Here is a 27,240-nt window from a genome sequence, read left to right on the forward strand (position 1 = left end):
TTCTAGCATGTGTGAGGTCTTGAGTTCCAAACATTTTAGAACTGGTGAAATGGCTCATCAGGCAAAGTAACTTGCTGCCAAACCTGAGTTTGAACCCCACAACATACACGGGAGAGGAAGTAAACCAAGTCTTACAGGTTGTCCTTAGATCTTCCTTCCCTCAGCATAGCACAGCATGCACACACCTGTACATACATGGGTGCACACATACACACTAAATACATGGAACTTTTGAAATTAAACCTAAAAATTGTGTTTATGAATGTTTTGCCTGCATTTGTGTCTATGGATATGTGTGAGCATGGTGCCCAAAGAAGTAGAAGAAGTCACCAGATTCCCTAGAACTGGATTCACAGGCAGTTTTGAGCTACCACGAGGATGCTAGGAATTGAACCTGGGTTGTCTGGAAGAGCAAATTTGCTCTCAAGCACTAAGCCATCAAAAGTTTTTAAGCATGCAAACATTTTAATCGAGCATTTTAATAAATAAGCAAATTAATATAATGCAATTACAGAAGCTTAGACTGTAGAGTTCTTCCAAAGAAAGAAAGAATGTCTCCTGTGATTTGGAGTGCAGGACCATCAAGATGAGGGCATGATGAGCCTTCCCCAAGCTCATCTATAGATGATCTCTTAACCTTGCTCCCTCTCATGGGTTGTCAGATGGATATCTGGTCCCAGTGTGAGAGAACCCAGTAGTAATAAGGGAAACCTGAGAGACTGTTATATGTAGCCAGGGAGGGCAAAGGAAAGTACAGAACATGCTCAGAAAAAGAAAAATTACTCTTGTTGTTGCCCATAAACCAACAAAGCATCTCAAGCTCACTCTCCCTGTTGTAGGAGAGTCTGCTTGTGTATTCCCAGCTGCCCAGACTCCTGAAATAACCACACAGAAACTATATTATTTGCAATACTGTTTGGCCAATAGCTTAAGTATATTTCCAGCTAACTCATATCCTAACCTAATCCATCTCCATTAGTCTGTGTATCATCACGTGGCTGTGACTTACTTGCAAATTTTTAACCTGTCTGTCTATATTTCTCCCAGCATTCAACTTAGTTTTCCCCACCCAGCTCTGCTCTATCCTATCACAGGCCAAGGCAGATTGTTTCTAGGAACACTCTGTTTAAAAATCCCTTTTTAAGTGACTATGTTTGCCACAACTGAAACACTTGACATTTTGGTTTTTCTTTAAATCTCTGGAAATCACCTCTCCTATCCAAGCATCATCATAGTCATGAAATCAATATTGACTGTATCTTGAATTCATTTCTCCAGGGCACTGATCTTTCCATTAAAGTTCTAATTACCATTTATGCATTGAGAATTATCATTTTCAATGCCAGAGATTCAATTATTATTTTTCTAGCTTCATAATCTGGTATCATTCTATTTTCTGCTAAAATTAGTCTTTGTAAGAAATCCATGAAAGTTTTCTTTGAGCCCTGGATAAGTTTAGTAAGTGACTCAGTTTTCTTTCCTACTTCTCAAATTCTGTACCAAGCATTCAAAGCTGCTGTGTGACATGAATCTAGGATGTGGTCATGGTGTAGAGATTGCCTTTGTACATCAGTACAATATCATTCTCTAAGAAGCTGACTTTGGGAGATTTCCATACCTCTAGCCCTACTACATTGTCCAATGGTCTTAGCCTCTTCTTTCTAAGGTGAGTCCACTGTATTTGAGGACCAGACTCCAAGACCACTTTAATCAAGTCTCTCCAGTCTCTAGGGATAAGTCTATCACAAGTTTAACATCTGTTTCACAAAAGGTGAATGATGCCATATGAGACTATCGCTTCCTTGAGTCTTCCTAAATCTAGTATTTCTACAAGAGTCCATTTAACTCTTGTACAGCCTTGGAGATATCTGTCATTTGGCAGTTCCTGTGTAAAGATATTTTCTGTGGCTGCTTAAAGCACCTAATTGGACTAATAAAAAACTGATTTGTGGTGATATCACAACAAAGCCACACCTCCTAATAGTACTACTTCCTATGAGAATATGGGGGCCAATTACATTCAAGCTACCAAACTAACAAACATTATTTCTGTCCTAACATCCCAAAATGCCATTTTACAATCATTTTTTTCAGCTTCTCATCTCCTGATCTCAATCCAGTCATCTAGATCTAAATTTTAGACTAAGATTAGGTTTCCCAAGAAGAATTTCCCAATCACTCTGTTCTATTTGTCTTCACAGGACTTACAATTTCTATCACTGATATATGTACACAAGCAATGGTGTGGGGGCAAAGGTATGTAAGAATGCATAAGGGGCAGTATTTATATACATGTACATGTAAGTGTTCACAGAGGAAGAGCATATACAGACAAACATGTAAAACAATTTCTAAAACTTTAAATAAAATATCGTTTGCATATGACAAGATTTTTGTACTGGAAAATGTCACTGCAAGGCAACCAACATTAAAAATATATCAAAGAATTCAATTTTTAGCATGCTCACATGTTTGATCAAGTAGTTTTTAAATAGGTCTATAACTTAGATGAATAATTACATAATTTTTAATGTAATAAATTTAATTTAATAAATATTCAGTATTTCAAAAATAACAATTTATATTTACTGTTGAGGGGCCATTGCACAGCTAGCAAGCCACTTAAAAATAGTATTGAAGTCATTAAAGATATGTGGCTATAGTAACATATGAAGGTACTATTTCAAAACTAATCTAAAAATTATTAAATATGGATATGTATTTAAATAGGAAATAAGTTTGAAAGTTACGTAATAGACAAAGAGTAAAATATTATGAGTTATGTTTATGTGTTTTTAAAAACATCTATGATATGTTGTTATACAAATGGCAATTCTAAATCATAGTTCACTTAAAACCCACATATACAGATATTTCGGTTTGTATATATGAGGTTATATGGAATCATACATCAAGTGTGTAGAGGTATCTCTGGAAGAAGATAAGAAAAGGGTATCCTTGGAAACTGGGAAAGTTAAGTTTATCTCATGCTACTCCCCTTGGTAAGCATGATTTTCCACTGTTATCTCCTTATGTGCATACATATTTATCTGCCTATATGTTTACAAACATAACCATGCACACCACTTTTATAATTTATAGAAAAAAGACAAAGTGTATACATGACACACTGTCAAGAGATCTTCTCCTAGATAATGACACAGGAATGAATGGCAGTTCAGTTCCATTGTCCATTAGTTGTCCTGTAAAAGCACAGAATAAGTCTGCTTGCTAACTCTTACTAGAATGACATGATTTGATAATGCACTTTCAATTTGGATTGCACTCAAATGAAAATGTAACTAATGATCTGACACACACTACAACAAAAATTTTATTATTACTGAATCGGAGAGGCTTTTTTTTCATATGTGGAAACTGGAACTTGTTCATAAAGAATTTTATGAAGAAATTTTAGAATATTTCAGAAGTAGCAGGTCTGCCACTAAGAAGAGCTGCAGAATGCAGGCACATAGGACTGTTTGCTGACAAGTAAAAGCAGAGTCTCAGTCATCAATGAGAAAGACCACCCACTTCAGATTGGAGTGAAACAGAGTTCATAAGATGGAGGCAAAGACAATAAGCCAGTTTGAACTGGGGTGGTGTCGATGTCCTCTGGATTGACGAGAGGTTTTAAAGTAAAATTCTGTAAAATGCTAGTCAGGATTAAAAACATCTCCATGCGGGCCAGACCTTCTCCAATACAAGCCCTTTTTCCTAAAAAAGACATAACAACTGGTAAGTCGTTTAATTCTGATTTTGAGTTAACACACATAGAACACATGATAATGATAACTAATTAACCCAGACTAATTACCAGACAACTGACTGTATTTTTTTTAAAGATTTATTTATTTATACAGTATCCTGCCTGTAGGCCAGAAGAGGGCACCAGATCTCATTATAGGTGGTTGTGAGCCACCATGTGGTTGCTGGGAATTGAACTCAGGACCTCTGGAAGAACAGTCAATGCTCTTAACCACTGAGCCATCTCTCCAGCCCCCCTGACTGTATTTTTGTACTGTTCTGTTTTCTTTCCCGTCCTTCCATTCCTCAAGACAAATCTCTTTTTTTCTTTTCTTTTTTCTTTGCTTTGCTTTTCTATTCTTTTCAGCTATTTCTTTTCGGGGAAGTAATTTTACATTTTTATACTTCATAAATTAATATATTTACATCATTTTTAAGCCTTCCTTTCCCACTCCAAGTTTTTCTGTGTCCCACCTCACTCTCAAATACAAAACATTCTTTTCTTTTCTTTCTTTCTTTCTTTTTTTTTTTTTTGAGACAGTGTTTCTCTATGTAATAGCCCTGGCTCTCCTGGAACATGAAATTCTGCCTCAGCAGAACAGGTTCCAGTCCTGCCTGGTTCTTGGTCCATTGAAGCCCACTTGCTTGTGTCAGACTTGTCGTTTCCTCTGTTCCCAAGGGAACAGTCTCTTCCTTTTTTGTTACTTTAATCATCATTTTAACATTTTAATCATACCTTAGAGTGTATCAATTTTTTCTTTTCTTAGACCCTTTCAAATGGAAAGAAGACACTTAAATGCTACTTCCTGCGAGCAACTTCTGCAGTCTGACCATTCAGCCTGCTGTCCTTCAAAAACACCAACTCTGCAAACTACTCTCCCTGGACTCCCCTGGAGACCTGAGAAAAGCACATTTTCACAGGGTACTGTCTTCTCCTATTCGTTTATCCTCTTCGTTTCTTTCCAACACTGAACCCCTGGATCTGAGCACTGAGTTGCTACATTAAAGTGTTCCTTGGATTCACAGTGACCTGACTCCTCTGGGTAGAGAGAAATGCCTCAGAAGAATAGGATTTCTTTCAGAAAGAGCTCTTGAGAAACTCAGCTATAGGTTCAGAAGCAAGGCCAGTAGGTGGAGCCTGTAATCCAATGAGAAGAAGCCTTTATCTTGGGGTTGCTGCCTCTGGCCTCATACAAATGGCTCTTCATGCCACCCACAGGAGCCTCCATACATGACCCTTTTCACCTCACATGGGTCCTAACACACATGGAAACAAAGCTCACTTGCCTGCTGAGAAAGCCAAGAAGTAGTCACTCTTCTTGAAGTTGCCTTTTTCATCCAGAAAGTGACCAGGGTCAAACTTCTCCGGGTGGGGAAATTCTTTGTCATCATGTAGGACAGAAGTCAGACATGTCATTACACTTGTGCCCTGAAAGAAAAAGAACAAAAGTTTGGCCTTGGAACCTGAAAAAATCTCTTTGTTCTGTGGATGATGAGCAGATTGAGGCAAAGAGGGAAAGAGAGAGAAGTCATTTGTTCTTGTCAAAAAACATCAATACCAGTACTGACAGATTTTGTATCCAATAATTCTCATTCAGGGACTTTGTGCATTGACCTCATCACAACCAACATCTCTAGTTTGTGCTCTGATGCCAGGAATCTACAGAATTGAAGAAGCTCCCTGAAGTGCATCCGTCTTGACACATTCAACAGTGTCATCCCACAGGGAAACGCCACTGAAAATTCATCTGAACTTGGTGGAGGAGTAGAGAGAAAGATCGTAAGATCCAGTGGGGATGGAGGACACCAAGGAAACAAGGCCTTCTAGACAAACAGAGCTGGCATATTATATGAAGTCACAGAGACCACAGCAGCATGAACAGTACTTTAACAGGTCTAAGCCAGGTGAGTTCTCAGCACTGAAGGGATAAGCAGACATAAGTCCCAATCCCTAACCCAGAAACTATCTTAAATTAACAACTATTCACTTAGGAAAAATTAGTTTCCTCCAACAGTCTCAGTAGGGAAACAAACCGCACTTTAGGCAGGACCAATGTCAAGCAGTAGATGCCCAATGCAAGAAGAACTCAGGTGTTTGTGGAAGGCTTGTTTGTTTGTTTGTTTGTTTTTTAATGCTTTCTCTGGGAATTCTTTTTTTTTACTTTCAGGTCTTTGGTTTATATAGTATGGTATCTGATTTTGTTTTTAAGTGGTTTCTGTGCATGTGAATTTGTGCATTCATCTGTATGCGTTCCATGAGCTTTTCATTTGGAACTTTGTTCTCTGGTTTGTTCTATTCTGGTTTGTTCGTTTTTGTTGCTACTTGTTTGGGTTTTTCTTGTTATTGTTGTTATTGTTTGCTTTTGTTTGTTTTGGGGGATTGCTGTTTTGGTTTTTGTTTTGATTTGATTTTTTGAGACAGGGTTTCTCTGTCTAGCTTTGGTGTGTGTACTGGAACTTGGTCTGTAGACTAGGCTGGCCTCAAACTCACAGAGATCCACCTCCCTCTGCCTCCTGAGTGCCAGAATTAAAGCTGTGTGCCACCACCGCCCAGCTTGCTTTTGGTTTTATCTAATGAGTTCATTATCTAATGAGAGAGAGAAAGAAAGTGTATAGATTTGGGTGGGTTGTGAGGTAAAGAGATCTGCAAGGAGTTGGGGGAGGGAAACCCATAATTAAAATACATTATATGAAAAAATATGCTTTAATTTAAGAAAGGTAAATTTATCTCATTTTTTCATTCTGGAAGAATGAATGTGCGTCATTTTTGAAAACCTCATTGCCATTTTCTTCAACAACCTTCAATGTTGCATAAGATTAAGAACCTCCTATTAGTAAACTTGGAAAAGGAGAAATGCAAGCCATAACAAATGAAAAGCTATGAGCCAGTATGATTGTATAAATTTAGAGTGGTCATACAAAACTTCAAAATATAGCTATTATATATATATTTGAGCACTTGAAAAAATAACTGTAAAAGAATACAGGAGACACTACATTTCTAAGTGAAGGAAGTTCTTATTAATATATCCAATTACTACAAAGTATCAAATATTAGTAAATAGGGAGTCAGCTGAGAGACTCCACATGATGATCTATAATCATAACACATATACATGTTATTAGAGTAGAATTTGGAAAAACTGTGAATAATCTTGAACATGGAAAGTTCTTGAAAAATTAAAATATTACAGAATGGGATTTTCATTATCTTGGTATTATCCAGAGGGCAGGTTCCAGGAGAAAGGATTGAAAGACTTTATCTTGGCTCTATAGCTTTAGTCTCCCTTATTAAACAACCAGTGTCAAGCCTGCCCTATACACCCACACAGAAGCCAAAGGAAAAAAAGGTACCTTCCAGAAACAGAAAGACCAGAGTAGGAGAACCCTAAAGTTTGATGGTGAGATCAACAAAATATTTGGCAACTTCATGAACTAAGCGTACTTAGGACAAACATTAAAATTGTATAATGAATTATTCAAAACATCCACTAATACCACTAGCTAATACAAAAACAACTTCAGACAGAGAGAAGTTATGTCGTTATCTCCAAAAAAATTTGGGGCTCAACTAACATTAATCATTAGAATTTATAATATAGAGTCCGGTGAGATGGTTCAGTGGAGAAAGTACTCGCCAAGCAACTGTGAGGACTGGGCTTGTATTTGACTTGATTCCTTAAACTAGCTCTGTGATGCTTTTAATCTGCAGTTAATTGTAATAGAATGAATTTATTATTGGTAAACCAAATACTAAGTGCTGGTTAAAACTAAATAGAAAACGGTGGCTCAAGCCTGTAAATGCCAGTACTCAGGAGGTTGGAGCTGGGATATTATTTTTAAGTCCAGAATAAGACCAGGTCTCAAAATAAATTGTGTTTATAAAAACAATACCAGTACTCAACTTACTGAGCTACATAGATGAGTTCCACCAAATCAAGGAAAGGGAAAGATATTGCTGGATTGTATTTCTTCTAAATAAGTCAAACAGAAAGCACAGAGGGAGGAGGGAATACAGAATTGTGGTTAATTGACAAGAGTAGTAAAACCCCCTGGAAAGCAAGAATGTGGACAGCAGATTGAACTAACAGGCAGGAAGCATATGGACATATCAATGGACTGAAAAGACTGTGAGAACCCAATCATGCTAGAAAACCATATCAACAAATGTCAAACAAAGGAGAAGAGCATGAGGGGGCTGAGGGGGCTGGTGTGTGATTCTGGCATCTTTGCGGAAGGTCAGGTTTTATGTAATCATATTACTTAATTGTTGACAGGCAAAGATGCATGGTGCGGAACACAGATGAAATAGATCTCACCTTGGGAATGTGGTATCCTCTGAATTTCACGTCCTGTGTTGTTTTACGAGGCAAGGGAATGGGAACAAAATCAATGTATCTCTGGATCTCATGCAGCACAGCTTCTGTGTAGGGCATGTGGTTCCTGTGCTGCATGCAGGGCCTCCGATGTCTGCCAATCACACGTGCAATTTCTTCCTGAATTTTAGCTACCAGGGCAGAAATCATGGTTTTTATAAAAAGGAAAAGAATTATCTTTTATATAATTCTTGGTCATTTTCAAGTTGTAGAAGGAAGTGGAGAGAGGAGGAAAACAAATTCCAATATTTCTGCAAGACTAGAAAACCTAACACACAGATGACAAGAGTCTAAGTATAAGATACTAGTGCATATAACATAAAATGCTTAAGACTATAAACACTTTCAGCAAAGCATCAGAATATAAAGTTAACATATAAAACCAATACCTTTCCCATATATCAATAACAAACATACTGAGAAATAAATTAATGAAATAAACACATTCACACTATCCTCATACACACACACACACACACACAGGGAGAAACAAGCAGTGGGGAAAAAATAAGACTGTCTTTCCAATAAATGTTGTCAGCTAAACTGAATATCTATTTGCAGGAGAATTAAATTACATGTCTTTCACTCTATGCAAAAATCAAAGTAAGTCAAATCCTTTCATTAATGCCCGAAATGTTGAGACTTCTAGGAAAAACTTCAAAGATAAACTTAAAGAAATAGGTATAGGAAATAACTCTTTGAACAGAGTTCTGAGAACAGGGCATTGTCCTCAAGAATTAACATATGGGACCAAATGAAATCAAAAGAGTCTACATAGCAAAAAAAAAAAAGTTTAAAAAAAAACTAATAGAAGAGTAAACACAGAATTCCCAGAATAGGACAAACTCTTGGCCAACTATCTTTCAGACTAAGTTTCAGAAATTCAGAAATTATGAAGAACTATAATCACTAATTGCTAAACAAAAAAATTTATCAGTCAGCAAGTGGATAGATTAAATGAATATAAAGTTCTCATAAGAAGAATCACAACTGGCTAAAAGTGTTTGTTTAGGTGATTAACAACCCTAGTCATCAGGAAAATGTAAATTAAAATTACTTTGAGATAGCATCTTACACAAGTCAGAATGACTATCATTAAGGAATCTGACAACAGATGTTGCTGTGGATGTGAGAAAAGGGACCCTTTGCCTTGCTGATGGGAGTGCAAATTAGTACAGCCATTATGGAAAACATTATGGCAGTTCCTCAATAAGCTAAAGAGAGATGTGTCACATGAATACTCCCAGATATATATCCAAGAACCCCATATGTTACCACTGACACATTTATATATCCTTGTTTATTGATAACAAAAAATGGAGCTGGCCTAGATGCCCATCAACCAGTGAATGGATGGTGAAAATGTCTACATATACAGAATGGAAGAGTTTTCAGCTGTAAAAGAAATAACAACATAAAATTGTTCAGTAAAAAAAATGGATAAGGAAAATATAGTATTGAAGTAGACTAAACTCAGAAATGAGAAACCGCATGTTCTCCCTCATAGGGGAACCCTAACCTACTGTGTCTATGTGTATACATGTAAACAGTTGTGGCATGTAGAGATAAAGCAGGGGTATTATTAGGTGATGAAAGAAAACAGAAAATTGATGTGGGATTTCCCTCTGTATGCTATGATTACCATCGATTAATGAAGAACTGCTTTGAATCTATGACAGGGCAGAACAGCACTATGTGGGGAAACCTAGGCTAAATGCTGGGAGAAAGAGGGCAGAGACAAAGAGAAGCCATTGAGCTGCTGGAGACAGATGCTGGAAACTACCTGGTAAGCCACAGCCACGTGGCAATACACAGATTAATAGAAATGGGTTAACTTAATATAAGAGTTAGCCAATATGAAGCTAGAGAGATAATGGGCCAAGCAATGATTTAATTAATACAGTTTCTGTGTGATTATTTCGGGTTTAAGATAGCCAGGCAGCCAGGAACCAACAAGCCGCCTCCACCAACAGAATCTAATAAAAGGAGCACATGGGCTTGATGGAGGAAAAGATGCTTGGAGAAACAAAGGACTTAATAAATAGGACTCCAGTTGCTAATGAAATAAAGTCAGCAATTGATAAGAACTTCATGAAATTAAAAAGCCTCTTCTTTGCAGCAAAGGAAATGGTTGATCAAATGAAGAGGCACTCAATAGAATAAGAGAAAGTCATTTTCAACTACACATCTGATGCAGGATTGATATCTAGAATACACATGAACATGAAACTCTAAACACGAAACAAATAATCCAATCAAACATGGGCTATAGTTCTGAACAGAGTTCTTAAGAAATGAAGCACAAGAAGCTTGTAAACATTTTATAAAGTCTTGTGTAGTGGTTTGAATGAAAATGGCTTTCATAGACTCATAGGGAGTAGTAGTATTAAAGGTGTAACCTTGTTGAAGTAGGTATGGTCTTACTAGGAGAAGTTTGCCGTGGTGGTGGGGATGGGCTTGGAGGATTCAGAAGCTCAAAGCAAACACAGTGGATCACTCTCTCTTCCCATTGCCTGACATCCAGATGTAGAACTGTCTGCCACCTCTCCAGTACCATTTCTGCCACCATATTTCCCACCATGTTGATAACAAACTACACCTCTGAACTGTAAAGCAATCCCAAGTAAATGCTTTCCTGTATAAGAGTTGCAGTGGTCATGGTGCTTTTTCACAGTAATAGAAACCCTATGAGACATGGCCCTTTCACCTGTAAACTGTCAACAGCTATGATAACCCACAAAACATCTGTACAAGACTGGTCCCATCAACCTTCCCTCTGGAGGATCTATGGGGAGTTAATGTTTCCTGGGATGTAAAGAGAGATTCTCTTGAGTAATGTAGCCACTGGTCAGTTGTTGATAATCTAGTAAATAACACTGATGTGGGATTCCCTTCTGTATGCCATGAATGTTTTATTACCATTGGTTAATAAAGAAACGGCTTTGGCCAATGGCAGGTTAGAATGGTGCTAGGTAGGAAAACTAAACTGAATGCAGAAAGAAAGAACGCTGAGTCAGAGAGATGTCATGTAGCTGCTGAAGGAGAAAGACACCAGAGACGAACTGGTAGGCCACAGCCTCATGGTGATACACAGATTAATAGATTAATACATTAGTGGTATCCAATTAATTAATTGGTTAATTTAAGATTTAAGAGCTAGCTAGGAATATGCCTAAGCTATTGGCCAGTGTTGTAATTAATATAGTTTCTGTTTGATTATTAGGATCTGGGCAGCCGGGAAATGAATGAGCAATCTCCATTTACATAAAACCTTACCAATGATCAGGTAAATAAACCTAACTAATTTTGGCTGATGGTAAAAAGACAAAAATCAGACATAAAGTAAAAGGGACCAGTAAGGAAGAGTAAGGCTATTACTGGGAGAGAAGGGGAGAAAGAAAGTGCGGTGGAGTATAATCAAAATAACTATATGTGTATGAAACTGTTGTAATAACACACATCATTGTCTATAATTAATATATGCTAAAAACATTTATATGATATATACTTTCTGTAAAATAAATAACTATTTATTATGATGTAGGGAAAATGTAAGGAGAGGCTAGTTCTATTTGGACCATAAGAAAACTGCTATATATTTGTCTCAACCTAATCAAGAATTCTGAATCATAGCAGGGAGAATAGTGATCACTGCCCTTTCATCCCCTGCTGCAGCTTGAATATTTTATTTTATCTTTATTATGATCTAGTTTGAAGTGAATTAATCCAGCAGGAGGTAAGTGCACCAATTATGCAAATGTTGCTAATACAATGTCCATTCTAGGAAATAGTGAGAGAGTTGCTAGTGCTATCTGCCCATTTCTACGTGGACATTCATCTGTCCATCTATGATCATACCTGTGACCTCTGGGTGCTTCAGCAGGAGTAAAAGCCCATATTTCATTGTGGAACTTGTTGTCTCTGTGCCCGCACCAAAAAGATCCAATATGGTGGTGACCAGGTTTTCCATGGTAAATTCTGACTTTTTATTGTCTTTTTCCTAACAATTATAGTTTATAAGAATTAGTTTTGCTTGTTTGAATATTTGTTAGTTTTAAAGGCTTACAGGTCATAAAATAATTCAATATGAAAAAAATTTTTATAGGTAAGCTATCTGTCGTCATGGCCCTAAGAAATGCATGCCTTATATCCTTCCTATTGCCAGAGAATTGCTGATTGTGTCTTTATGTGTATACAAGCTGGAAACTTTGGAGGACGGCAGAAGAATAAACAAACTGATGCAGAAAAGTCCATAATAGAGACTCCTTTTACTTCACTTATGTGGTGTCTCTTTTGGACCACGGGGGTAGTTTAAGACTGGTCCTGAAAGCCCACAAAAAGTGTTTATCAAATCAGTTACTGGTTCCATCAGTTCTAGCCCCAGTAAAACTTTATTACATTTAAAGTCTCAGGAACTATACACATACAAACTCCATTGCTATTTTTGACCAATTCAGTTCTTATGCCCACCACCATAATTAAAATCTATGTCACCTTCTCAAAGATAGCTCAGCTGAAGACTGCAGTTACCATCCTCTAGCTTATCCTCCTGTTAGGCTAAACTGAAGTTTCCTCAAATCTGAACTCACCTGCAAAGATTTCCTAGAGTCTCTTTAAAGAAAAATCCTGTGTTCCATGAGTATTTACACCAGTTGTTTATGGAGGTTTGTTTACATATAAGGGCAAGTACTCATCACTCTTGAATGGGTGTGTGTGTGTGTTTTCATTTGCCTCAAAGTAAAAAACAAACCTAGCACACGGTAAAGGTAGACTTCCTAATTCTAAATGACTGAGAATCTTAATGATCCCAATATATTCTAAATGATTTGCCTTAAGAAATTAGTTCAATGAGCAATGAATGTATCACTAGAAGGAACATTAGTTTGAACATCCCGCTTTTACCAAGAAAAAGAAAACTGAGTCAAAATTCCCACAAATATGAAGTAGCAAGTCAGGATCTCTTATACCTTTTCCATTCTGATCAGAAAATAGTCAATGAAGTCCTGAGGGCTACTGAGGCTCAGAGATTCTTGATGACTTTTTATTTCCTTCAAAATAAACTCTTTTTGTTCAGCTGTATATTTAAAGAAGATTTTATGGCTTCCTGGGAGAGAGTATAAAATAGGGTAGGCACTGCACAGCTGGAAGAGAAAGAAAGTTGCATCAGTGTAAACAATACACCTTCTAGGCTTTGGTTATCTGTCCAACACTCCAAAAAAGTGAGTTCCCCATGTCTCCTGTGTTCCTATGTGCCTGGCATTTAGAGAAGGAGGCACAGCATCGATCAAATGATCAGAGTTGCCATGTGCACCGCTTGCGCAGCAAATACTGATCACATTCAATTCCTGGCAGCAAATCTCCAGCAGAATGTGTAGGCTAATCCACGTGTCCCCTCTGTTGTACTGAGAACTCTGAGATGCACAATGGCTAGTCAAATTCTGAGAACACATATCAGTGATAGCATGGATAGAGTGGTTTTGGTTTTTATCCCAGTTGTATATCCTGCGTATGTTTCTCCAGTCACCTGAAAACTGCAACTCCAATAGACATGAGGAAGTGGAAGGGGGACATCTCATGAGGTTCCACTCAGGGATGAGTCAGGACTGCTGGGAGAGGGAGAATATGTGGTCTCTGGGGAATGTCTCCTAACACTAAATGGTTAGCCTGAAATTATACCCATCCAAGCAACACTAAATAAATCAGCGGTCTATGTTTACAGATTGTGGTCTGGCGGGGGAGGGGAAATGTGGGATGTGTTTCTGTATACATGTTGCTTTCATTGGTGAATGAACAAAGCTGTTTTGACCTTTGGCAGGGCAGTATATAGCCAGACTGGATGAGGTATAGGGAGAGAGTAGGTGGAGTCAGGGAGATGCCATGTAACTGCCAAGGGAGGCAGCCACCGTGTAACTGCCCAAAAAGCAAGAGGTAACAAACCATGAACCTCGTGGTAAAATACAAAATAATAGAAATTGGTTAATTAAAGATATAAGAGCTAGCTAGAAATACACCTGACCTTTAGGCCAAAGAGTATTGTAATTAATATAGTTTCTGTGTGATCTCCTCTTCTCTGGATCATCTAATTAATGCCTAAACGAATGTCTGATTATCATAGTAGATAAATGAAAGTGAAAAATTCATAATTTTCAACATATTATCATTAGGTATTCTCTTATCTTTTCATCACTCCTGAGGATCTGGCTCTGTTCTTCTAAGTTACTTTCTGGAAAGGCTCAGATCAATTCTATAAAAAATGGAACACCTGAAACAGAACAGGTTATTAACTTACTAAATATTCTAAGGTAGTAGCTCATAGAAATGTTCTCTTACCTATAAAGAGCCTACCCAAATTATTTTTCCACTAAACAGGGTGCAAGTAAATTGTTTATTCCACACTATTAATAATTGACAGGTCACATTAATATTAATAATTGACAGGTCACATTAACATGTTACTTGCGATCTATAAAAATGAAATAACTCCTCTTTTATGACTACTGTAATGTTCTGTCTCTTTAAGAGACAAGCCACCCCCACTCCCTGCTTTCAGCGTCAGACCCCTATTCTCTCTCTTTCTCCAGTCCCCTCTCTCCCCACTTCTCCCCTTCCCCCCTTTCTCTCTTCTCTCTCTCTTTCTTTTTCTTTCTCTCTCTCTCTCTCTCTCCCCTTCCCCCCTTTTCCTTCCCCTCCATAACACCAAATAAATGTCCAATTTTATTTTGTATGGTGTGTCTATCTCTGTGCCTCCCACCTGCCGCCTGCCCACACTGCTGCCGGGGACCAGCCAGCCACCACATGGCTGGAGACCAGCCACCTTGGTTTGGGGACCTGCCACGTGGTCTCTACCCCACAGCAAGCTGCTGGGGACCCGCAGCAAATCCATTATGAACTCCATGGGTGTTGCCCAAAGTTACCTCCTAATATCCTATAGGGTTTCTTTTAGTGCTTTTTTTAGACAGCATTTGAAAAGGACAAAGAGTATATTTACATGCAAATTCCACACGCTCCACAAAAAGATTGTACCCACACTGAGTTATACAGCTCAAAAAATTAAATTCACTGTAATCAGTCAGCCTCATTAAATGTTCCTAATCTATTGACTACTTTTACTGATTCTGTTGTTTATTTAAATTTGGAAGACAAGTGATGGAGGAAGGTCATTGGCTAATAAAGGAACTGCCTTGGCCCATTTCATTGGTTAGAAGATAGGTGGGAGGAGTAAACAGAACAAAATGCTGAGAGGAAGAGGAAGTGAGGTCAGACTCGACAGCTCTCCTCTCCAGAGCAGACACCTCAGAGACACCATGCTCCCCGCTCCAGGCAAGATGCACGCTATGAAGCTCCGACCCAGGATGGACTTAGGCTAGAATCTTCCCGGTAAGACTGGTGCTATACAGATGATAAGAAATGGGCTAGTCCAGGTGCGAGAGTTAGCCTAGAAGAGGCTAGGTAGAAATGAGCCAAGCAGTGTTTAAATGAATACAGTTTGTGTGTTGTTATTTCGGGGCAAAAGCTAGCCGAGCAGGCGGCTGGGGTGTTGGGGATGCAGCCCCGCCGCCGCCCATATTACTACAGACAAGTTTATTGAGTGGGCTAAGAAACAGTTCAGCCTTGTGGTAATAATGGTTTGCACCATCCACATCCAAAATGGGTATCTCTAAGAAAGATTGAGGCTCAACATTAATTGACCTCACACATAAATCAACACATGAAGGATAGAGATGCACTGAGAATAGAAAGTGACCTAACTGGAAAGAAAAGGAGAAGAAGGATTGTGGATGTAGAAAAGATGTAGTAGAAAGAAACATTTACAGCGAGGCACTTGAGGCTGGAGACTAGTTAACAAGAAAGAAACATTTGCAGTGAGTTACTTGAGGCTGGAGACTAGTTAACAAGAAGGAAACATTTGCAACGAGGCACTTGAGGATGGAGACTAGTTAACAAGAAGGAAACATTTGTAATGAGGTACTTGAGGCTGGAGACTAGTTAACAAGAAAGAAACATTTGCAGTGAGTTACTTGAGGATGGAGACCAGTTAACAAGAAGCTGGAATGGAAGGAGCTTAAGTGGTTTGTGACAGAAATGAAAATGGAAATAAGTGTGAAGAAGGGTTAGTGTGCTCCTTCAGCTCAGTTTCCTTGCTTTAAAAGTAAATAAATCAATCAAACTTTATTGAAGCATGACAGTATAATACGAACTGCAGTCACCTCAGCTACTAAAAAATACTATCAGGAAAAAGAGCACATAGGAAAATAGCCAGGAACAGTGGCGGCCATTATTGGTAAAAGGTGGTACCTATAAAATTTCTTAGTCCTAATGAACCTCTGATTATTATTTTGGGTTAAAATAGATTTTCGTATGATGATAAATTCCTAATGTTATGAAGGTATACTCAGGTTAACAAAAATTCAATTAGAGATGCTTTTTTAGACAGAAGGGGGATATGAGGGCTCCCAAGGATAGATTGCATAATGTTTACTAACTTTAAATTTTTAAATGCTAATAAAGTAGGGACCACAGCTGCTGAAAGGCATTGGACTGTGAAAAAAAAAACTGAACTGAGTCAGCCTGTATACTACAAGAATGTTTTAACATCAGAATGGAAACCAAGGAAGGTGTTATGACTGGGCCACAGTTATGCTTATGTTTCTCCAGGAGACGTAAAGTGGTGAAGAAAGAGATGCAGAAAGACCTTAAAGTAGAAGGCTGCCCCTCTTACCTGGAGACAGCTAAAGAAATTGTCTGGTAAGGGAAACAATGGTTTGACTGGCTGAGAAACCTGTGAAAGTTACAACTCTATTTCTTGCTATGCTGTCCATGGTAACCATACAGGTAAAAAGAACCAATCACACATATGGGATCTGTATTCTTAATCCTCTAACTTGCATAGGAGTAAATTTGGAAGATATGGATATCCTACTGGCAGTTAATGGCTCTTCTCGGTCCTTATGAAAACCAAGGACCTGCTGAGCATATGGCGGAGGGTAAGGAAATCATAAATTATACCACGGAAGTTTAAGTAATTCCTATTTGTATAGGTAATGGAACTCAATATCTAAATATAACTTTCAGGTATAGCTGCCTATGTTTAATACTACACAGGATTTTTATGTGTTTTATATATGGTTCATGCATCTGGTTTTAGAGGATAGGAGATTCATGTCACCAGATCCATAAACCTGCTGTTTTGTGACATGTGGGTTACAACAAGGAATCTGAGTGTTTACATTGGCAAAAATGTGAAAGTGAGACCCTTGGGTGCTAAATAATATCTACCATGGAGAAGTTAATTGATTGGAACCTGAATGGCTTCCCTCAAGGCAAGTATTCTCAGAAATGAGGTGGCAATGGTATAGTTTGAATGAAACTGTGGAAATCAGTTCTACTTTGAATAACCTGTTCAATGGCATGGTGTTGAAATGTCAAGCTCCCTTTTGGAATCTGGCAGTTCAAATTAATTTGTGGAAATTAGTAAGTACCTTTTGACCTCTTAAAGCATGGTAAAGAAAGTAGAACATAAATAATAGTAAATATACTTTGTCCTTTAACTTAGATCAGAATAACCTTTTGGTAGCATGTGTTCTGTTACCTTATTTGTCACCTCAGAAAGGGCAAAGCCAGCCTTCTAGAAGCTAGTAAAACTGTTGAGGCCATGGCAAGACTCACATGCGATGATTCTAGTACAGCAGCTCACTGAAAGAGTGCTCATAAGAACTTGTCTCATGATAGAACTGCTCATTGCTGTACTTATGAGAATGATTATATCAACCGCTGCTGCACTACAGCTGAACTGGTACATTATAAAAAAAATTCAAACTGTTGAATTCATTAAGCAGGCACGTATCTGTTATTGCAGCAGCTCAGAAGGCGGATCAGAAAAGTTATGAGTTCAAGGCTAGCCTGAGCTATATAATGGGAAGAAAGAAGAAAGGAAGGAAATAAAGGATGGAGGGATGGAGGAAGGAGAGAGAGAAGAAAAGACTAAAAGGGAAGATGTTCTAAGAAACAGGGACACCTAGAAGACAAAATGCACAAGTCAGGACACAGCCTTCTTATTGCACTCCACACCTGCAAAAGTCCTCTCATTTTCGCAAATTCACACATATGCCCTTTTTTTGAAGCTGAAAACCGCCTCAGCTCAGAAAGCCAACTCTCCAATAAACCTGATATCAAGACACATAAAGCTTTTGGATGGTAACGGAACAGATTTGGGTCACATAATGTTTTCACATAGAAATAGAATTGGATCTCACCTGAACCCAAGGTGAGGCTAAAACTTTAAGAATTCTATAAATACGTTCCACGAACTCTCGCAATATCTCATCATTGTAGTCAAAACGGTGCTGGAAAATGACAGCAGAGATTACATTGCAGGGAACACAGGTCAGAAGGTAGCTGGGGTCGCAAGGAGATCCTAGAACAAAGGAAGTCAGAAGTTAACATGCAATCCTCAGACAGACCCAGAACTTTGAAATTAAAACAGTAGGGCATGTGAGCGACCTCGAGAGGAATCATCACTGTGACCTCTGTAAGCTTGAGAGACATTTTATTCTCTTTCCCCCCAAACAATCTATCTGATGTACTTCATCTAATTTGCAGCTTAAAAATGTTCTCTTCTTTTTACTGGGCTCCTAAAGTCCTCATTCTAAAGAGGAAAAAGCAGGAACTTAGATCATTTAAAAATATTTATAAACGGGTGAAATTTTAATCTATGTGTGGAAGTTCCTCACAGTACACATATAAATTTTAGTAACTTCATTTTTTTTAAATCAATTTCTTTTCTTCTAAAAATTTACAGTATGTTGCTGTGGGCCAACGTTCTTGTACCCTGAAAATATTTGTCACTGTATTGGTTTAATAAGATGCTGTTTGACCAGTAGCCAGGCAGGGAGTACAGGTGGAACAACCAGACTAGGAGAATTCTGGGAAGAGGAAAGGCTAAGTCTGCAGTCACCACCCAGATGCAGAGGAAGCAAGATGAAAATGCTTCTGTCAATGGTATATTTTATTAAATCCCAAACATTCAAAACAGCCAACAGGTGTGAAATATTTTAAATTTGTGAATGAGACATTCACAATCTTGGCAAACCCATGATACATCTTAAATTTGCAGCTTATCTGCATTCACAATGCCCCAGGCAGTTCCATAAGAATGATGGCTCCTCAATTTCCTAGGGAAGATGGAAGGGCACTAAGCGGGGGTTGCCATGAAGCACATGAGGCACACTGACTGAAATCTGCGTTGCAGAAAGAAATACAACTCCTTCTATTTGTGGGAAAGCTGAGCTAGCAAGTGAGAGCCTTCTGTATTACAGAAAGTGAATATATCAACTTATAATTATCTTGTAAATACAAATCTCAATTAGTTTTAAATTAATTTCTAACTGTATCATAGGTGTTTACCCTTATAATTCATAGAAACTTCTTTTTTAACAGGTAGAAACTGTTACAGATATCTACAACCAGCCAAATTGCAGAGAATAAGTGATTGTGGGGTACCCAACCCTAACTGATACATCTGCAATGCAGCCTCTACACATAGACTCGGGAAAACTTATGGAAAAGGAAGGGGAGAGAGTGGTGAGAACCAGAGGACAAGGACACCAGCTGCTAGAGAGAGTCCCAAGCATAATATGGGAGATGCTCTCATGACTTCTCAACAATATGGTTTCCTGAATAAGAAGAGCATAATGACACCAGTTGGCATGACAAGCAAGAGGAGAAATAACACATGTTCCTAGCTCTAGATGAATTCCAATTTCTGGATTGATTAAGAAGTTGGTAGAGGCTGAGGAGTCCCTGTGTCAGCCCAGTTTACAAGCAATCAACAGCTATTGAGAGATGGAGAATCCTTCCTCCAAGGAAAAATTCCTTCAGAGGTTATCCAATCCCAAGTATTCAGCTCTGGACGCAAGTATATACAAGCAATGCTAAATAGACTAAGCAGATGTGTATACGTAATTGATATATACATACATATTATCAAAAATTACAGAAGAAGAAATCTTTAATTGGGGAAGGCTAGGGAAATGATATAGACTAGGACTCATGTATCAAATTCTCAAAAAAGAGTTTTTAAACTTATGAACTTCCAAATTCCAAAGTCCACATAATCTCTCATAAAAGAAAGACATCAATAATTTTGGGGAGGTGGGGCGGGGAGATCAACTGGCAGAGGGAACTTACAACTACGTTTAGGAAAGCACACTTAGGATAATTCAAAGGGATTTTCCTTATGTAAGGTTGATAGAAAGGCTAAAATAAGTCTATTAGCCAGAAGTAAAGCAATGGAATAAACTACACTGCATCTGAATCAGCACAGTTCTGTATTATATAGCTACCAACACTCTAGAGTTCCTCGAAAGGATAATCAACATATAACATTTGAAATGAACTCACACAAATAATATGCACAATGCATGCAGCATGTTCTTTTCCATTTCTGCACATGTGGAGCATAACATGTTGCTTTGGACCACCCAGATTAGCTTCATTGACACGCTCCATTCATTTCCACATATCTATCCTCATATCAACCAGATTATACAAATGCTACCTGTAATCATTGTATTTCATGTACTACCAAAAAACTGTTAATTTTAACTGTTAAAATGCTTTCAAAATTACAGAATATTGGCTTAAAACACAACGATTCACCACAGAAAATAAAGTAACATGATGTTAATCATGGTCTTTCTTTTGAGACAGGGTTTCTCTGTGCTGGAATTAAAGGCATGCTCCATCACCACCCAGTGTTAGTGGTGTTCTTAAAAGCATTTAGATACTGAAGTTCAAAGTCGTATATATCTTGCAACCCTGACTCCATCCCCTTCTACCTGCTCTCCTGCCCACACTTTCTCCTCCTCCGTACCCCAAACCTACATGTGCACACTCACTTATGCACTGAGACTTCTGAGGCAGCGCCATCATTTCATGTTTTCCCATGTGAATCATTGCTCCTGACACACTAGATAATTTGGTCACCCTTTAACGCTTCTCAAAAAGTTGTTGAACAACTTTCTTACTTCTTTTCCTCCCAGGTGCATAACTGGTCATGTTTTTACCCTCCTCGTGCAGGTCAGTGTGGTCCTGTTTCTAGAGAGAGCCTGCCTATGTAAGATGAATTCTCAGTGCTGCCTTCATAGCTAATCTAAAAAGCATTTCCTGTTCCTGTAACTTTTCTCTCCTTCCAGAATCACATGAAACCAGGAACCATGGATAATACTGGAAGTTAATTGGGCAAAAGCTGGTGAGCCTGGGTCCTGGGAAGGCAGGCAGCATCATTTCTTACCGTCCTTATGTGATTAGAGTAACCTTCAATTATACTTCTGACTCCATGACATTTATAAAAAGCCTACTTATAATAAGAGTTCATCTTGCTCATCTAGTAATTCTAGAAATAGATACTCACCATTGGTTTTTCTCAGTGCTTCCAATAGATGAGAGACTTCCTCCTGAATTTGGTCTTCAATAGTTTTCTTTCCCATTCCCATAGACCGTAAGACCATGAGGGAGAAACGCCGCGTTTGTTTCCATATTTCCCCATCGCTGAAAATGATGCCTGTTGGGGAAAAAATGATGTGAATTCTAGTGGAGAGTATTCATCACAGTAAATGATATCGACTCTTGTGCTTGCTTAAATTCTTGCATGTATTGTGTGATCTGTGCATCTACAAGTTCAACATAAATTCTCTACATTAAAAACGTGATCAAGGCAAAAGGTAAGCCCATTAAAATAAACTGGTCAAGGAAGTTTTAGACAACAATACAGAGGAGCCAAAGATCCCTTGTCACTTTTGCCATAACTCAGTGCTCCGACAGAAGACTGGACAGTTTTATGCCAGACTCAAAATCAATAACTGATATACAGTTAGTTTCCAACTCTCAGTGTTTCAACTTCTGGCTTCTCTGCAATGAGTTAGTAGAAAATATCTACATGATTGGTATAAACCATAATGTGAATATTGAATGCTCCTCTTTCTTTGGTTATTATATTCTATTATAATATGTTCCCCTAATGTTGGACAGCAAGCCAGACTTCCTAATCAGCCACACAACCATGGAAGATAGTAACCCATACTCTCCAATGTGCCATGTGAGACCGTGGTGTTTGTTAGATTAACTACGGTGAGTAGTAAGTACATTTCCAACTTAGACTAGTTTTCATTTAGATGGATTTGCAGGGATGTAATCTCAGTGTGACCTGAGAAACTTCTTGTTTTAAAAGCATTTCCAATTGATGGAAACAGTTTCCTAAGGGAAGACAATTTCTTCCACTCTGAACATTCCTCAGGTGCATGAAGTTCTGTGTGTAGTGTTGAGGATTTACGGTTCCCCTCACCATTCACTTTGGCATGTCTATTGGTGACATCCTTTTTCACCTCATATTAGGGAAGTCATGTTAGTAAGACTTCTGACACTATTAAGAGACACATTCTCACAGCAAACTCCCTAATCCTGCGGTTCTTCCATTCTTTCTAGCTCCTCTCCACAGTGTTCCCTAGACCTTGGGTGCAGAAATATTTTGTAGATGTTTCCATTAGGACTGGGTTCCACAACCCTGAGTATTAACTAGTTATTCAATAGCAAATGGTTAGCCCTGATAATATATATACAAGTAACATCATACAGACTTAGCAGGATATATATAGAGACATATATATATTTAGATTTTATATATATGCATATATATATTCATATAATGACAACTACCAAAAAAGTTAATGAATTTGAAAAATAACAAGGGGGAGTATATGGGAAGATTTGGAAGGAGAAATTTTGTAATTATATTATAATAATGTGAAAAATAATTTAAAAGGAAAAGAGCGTTTCCAATATCAGGGAAGTACACAAACACTGAGTGTCCCTGAGGTACTCTCAGGGTACTACGGCTGTGTTTTATTATTCCTTTGCATGGTCTTCAAATATTCCTTATGACTTTTAAACATAAAAGACTGAATACAAGTGTGGAAATATTCATATTTATACTGGTCCTCACGCTATACACACATAAAATCAACTAGATTCATACTCAGACCAGGAGACAGAACATTTGGTGACTAAGATAGTTTGTCCCTTTCATTTCTTTTCTCTGTGTCAGTGTCTTTATCATTATGCCTTGACTTTAATATAAAATGAGTACGCTGGAGTCATAAGTTCAAACTTAATATTTCATGGGGACACTGTGTGTAAAGTTAATCAATTCTGAAAATGGTTTAAAGATCCCTTATAAGCAGCACATATCATTAATGATCACTAGAGGTCAGAGGAGGGCCGGGAATGGTGAGAAAAATGAGCCAAATTCATCAGTAGGTGCTATATCTGTTTGCTGAAATGTCACACCAAATGCAACTTACATCTAATAATGCATTATAATCAAAATTTGCCAAACATAAAGAAAATGAACACATTTACAAGGTGTATTCAGTAGTTCAGTGTGTCAACTTGACACAAGCTAGAGTTATCAGAGGAGACTCAGTTGAGGAACTGACTCAATGAGATCCAGCTGTAAGGCATTTTCTCAACTAGCAGTGCAGGAGGGCCCAGTCCATGGTGGGTGGTGCCATCCCTGGGCTGGTGGTTCTGGGTCCTATCAGAAAGCAGGCTGAGCAAGCCATGAGAAACGAGCCAGTAAGCAGCACCACCATCCCCAACTCCCTGCCGTGGCATCTGCATCGTTCCTGCCTCTAGGATCCTGCCCTGTTTGAGTTCCTATCCTGACTTCATTCAATAATAAATAGCAAATTGAAAGTTTAAGTCAAATAAACCCTTTCCTCCCCAACTTACTTTTGGTCATATTGTAGCAATAGAAGGCCTAACTGTAAATTATTTGTTTCAAGTAAAGGAAGCCAGACTCAAAAACAAAACAAAACAAAAAACCAGCAGTTTTCTGTTATAAAGTTCTAGAGTGTACATAGGTGGCCGCACCTATGCATGTGAGTGTGTGCCTGCGTGAGTATGCAAGTGTGTGTGTGTTGTGTGTGAGTGTGTGCCTGCGTGAGTATGCAAGTGTGTGTGTGTGTTGTGTGTGAGTGTGTGCATGTAATGAAAGAAGAAAGACTGTGAGAGAGGAACGAGAGATCTAGGAGGAGGGGATAAAAAGAGAGGCTAATATGTGGAAGCAGAGATGGGCTATTGGGGAGGAAAAGGGAATCAGTAACACAGACAAGAAGAGGGAGATCAGTGGGCAGATGACAAATCAGAAAGAACAGAGGTTTCACAAATATGACATAAGGAAATGCTTTTCCTGTGCTATATTTAAATTGTTTTGAATTCTTACAAATAACTCAAGAATTTATAAATTTCCTTGCCTTTGCAACTTTACTGCCACATGTGTAGACCTGAATGTGCCCCAACACAGAGACATACCTAACCCTTGGTTTACTTGACTGAATATTGACGATTGTGTTTTGCCAGAAAACTCATCTCCCCGGTCAATCAGAGCTTCCTTCAATACATCGTATCCATACAGCACCACCGTGGGTTTCATGCCCAGATAAACGGTGAACACGGGGCCATATTCTTTTGCTAGCTGCAAACAGAGTATAAGTGGTCAGTGAGGGAAATATTTTCATTCATACTGAAGAGACGTTTCAATAATCGCATGTTCATTGACTTTAGACCCAATAGTTTAATAACAAATGACAGTTAACAGCCATTATCATTATGCTCTTGCCGACATTGTTACTAGTCCTCTTCTATACAATAGAGATTGTGATATGTATTTGCTCAAATTTTACTTTTATGCTTTCTTGTCAAATCTACATTTGCATTAGATTTCTCTTCCAGCCTATTCTTTTTTTTATTGAAAAGAAAAAAAAATTCTGCCTCCTCCCAGCCTCCCATTTCCCTCCCCCTCCTCCAGCCCCTCTCCCCCTCCCCACACTTTTCTCCTCCTCCCTCTCCAGTCCAAAGAGCAGTCAGGGTTCCCTGCCCTGTGGAAAGTCCAAGGTCCTCCAACCTCCGTCCATGTCTAGGAAGGTGAACATCCAAACTGGCTAGGCTCCCACAAAGCCAGCACATTAAGTAGGATCAAAACCCCGTGCCATTGTCCTTGGCTTCTCATCAGCCCTCATTGTCCGCCATGTTCAGAGAGTCCGGTTTTATCCCTTGCTTTTTCAGTCACAGACCAGCTGGCCTTGGTGAGCTCCCAATAGATCAGCCCCACTGTCTCAGTGGGTGGGTGCACCCCTTGTAGTCCTGACTTCCTTGCTCATGTTCTCCCTCCTTCTGCTCCTCATTGGGACCTTGGGAGCTCAGTCTGGTGCTCCAGTGTGGGTCTCTGTCTCTATTTCCATCCATCGCCAGATGAAGGTTCTATGCTGATATGCAAGATATTCATCAGTATGGCTATAGGATAGGGTCATTTCAGGTTCCCTATCCTCAGCTGCCCAAGGAACTAACTGGGGACATCGCCCGGGGCACCTGGGAGCCACTCTAGGTTCGAGACTCTTGCCAACCCTAAGGTGGCTCCCTTAACTCAAACACACATATGCACACACACACATATATGTATACACATCAAACACACATATGCACACACATATACATGTATACACATCAAACACACATGTGCACACACACATATATGTATACACATCAAACACACATATACACACATATACATGTATACACATCAAACACACATGTGCACACACACATATATGTATACACATCAAACACACATATGCACACACATATACATGTATACACATCAAACACACATGTGCACATACACATATATGTATACACATCAAACACACATGTGCACGCACATATACATGGATACACATCAAACACACATATGCACACACATATACATGGATACACATCAAACACACATATGCACACACATATACATGGATACACATCAAACACACATATGCACACACATATACATGGATACACATCAAACACACATATGCACACACATATACATGGATACACATCAAACACACATATGCACACACATATACATGGATACACATCAAACACACATATGCACACACATATACATGGATACACATCAAACACACATATGCACACACATATACATGGATACACATCAAACATAACATTCACTCTTCACTTGGGTCTGGTGGGTAACTAAAACCAAGATAAATATTAACAGCTCTGCCTTCAGCTTATACCTCTCTCCATGGCCTTAAATTGTGATTCAGTTACTGTTGGACTCGGTAAGCACTCAAGTGTTTATATGAAGTGGCTAATCCTCCTACTTCAATGTTGAAGCCATTGACATGATTGAAGTCTTTTCAACCTCACAGGTTCTGTTAGAGCCTCTATAGCACCCTACAAACCATCCATAATTATCCTAAACCACCAAAATTAACAGAGCTCTGTAGGCAGCTCCCTCTATGAAGGAGATACCTCCAAAAAGGGCAGTTATATTATGGGAACTATAGTACCCCTTCCAGAAAACCAGGAGATTGCCCATGACCAGTTGAACAACTTCCTGAACACAAAATGAAATCAGCTTCCTCAGTGCCAAATGAGCATTGTCCTCTACCATCAAGGACCAGAAAATTCAACACTGATAAATTTTTAAAACTGTGTTATGCAAACTCAAGTCTTGTCTTTGTTTTTTCACATGCAAAAACCCTCGAGACTGTCAACACAAAGAAAGCCTCTGGATTTCTCTCTTTCAGAGCGGTCACAGTAATAGTAAAATACCTTTTCTTGCTGTACAGTTAACTTCTGTACCCACACTTCTGTTAAGACAAGTGGCTAAGACTATTAAGTTGGGACCCCAAATGTTAGGGTTTTCTTCTTCATTCCTGGTAGCATCTCCAGGAGTCTAGGATCACATTTTATTTGTGTTGAGGATGTATAATTCACGCATTGAAAACCACTGAGAGGAAGCTAATCACTCTTACCGTTCTCAGAGATTTGCTGATATTTTTAACATCCACTTGCAAAATATTTCCAACAATTGGAAGAGGAGTGGGTCCAGGTGGGAGCTTCCCTTTGCTCCGGTGCTGATTCCATAGGAAGAAAAAGATCAAACAAGACAGGCAAATCCCCAAAATGGTAAAAAGAGCCATTGGCTCACGTTGAACAAATGCAATGGAAAGTTTGCTCTCCAAGAGTCTATAAATGC

General features: G+C 38.6%; 1 protein-coding gene across 1 annotated transcript; it reads right to left on the minus strand.

The window, feature by feature from the left end:
• Positions 1 to 3,311: 3,311 nt before the first annotated feature.
• On the minus strand, positions 3,312 to 27,216 carry LOC142850444 (cytochrome P450 2C70-like). Its single transcript, XM_075973999.1, has 9 exons — positions 27,017 to 27,216; positions 24,492 to 24,654; positions 21,535 to 21,684; positions 18,377 to 18,537; positions 13,091 to 13,264; positions 11,982 to 12,123; positions 8,067 to 8,254; positions 5,035 to 5,176; positions 3,312 to 3,717 (listed from the first exon to the last, which is right to left on the minus strand). The coding sequence occupies exons 1-9, from the start codon at positions 27,182 to 27,184 to the stop codon at positions 3,536 to 3,538; spliced, it is 1,470 nt and encodes a 489-aa protein (XP_075830114.1). The 5' UTR covers positions 27,185 to 27,216; the 3' UTR covers positions 3,312 to 3,535.
• Between the last annotated feature and the right edge of the window lie 24 nt (positions 27,217 to 27,240).

The sequence above is a fragment of the Microtus pennsylvanicus genome, chromosome 5 (genome assembly GCF_037038515.1).
Source record: "Microtus pennsylvanicus isolate mMicPen1 chromosome 5, mMicPen1.hap1, whole genome shotgun sequence".
Lineage (NCBI taxonomy): Eukaryota > Metazoa > Chordata > Mammalia > Rodentia > Cricetidae > Microtus > Microtus pennsylvanicus.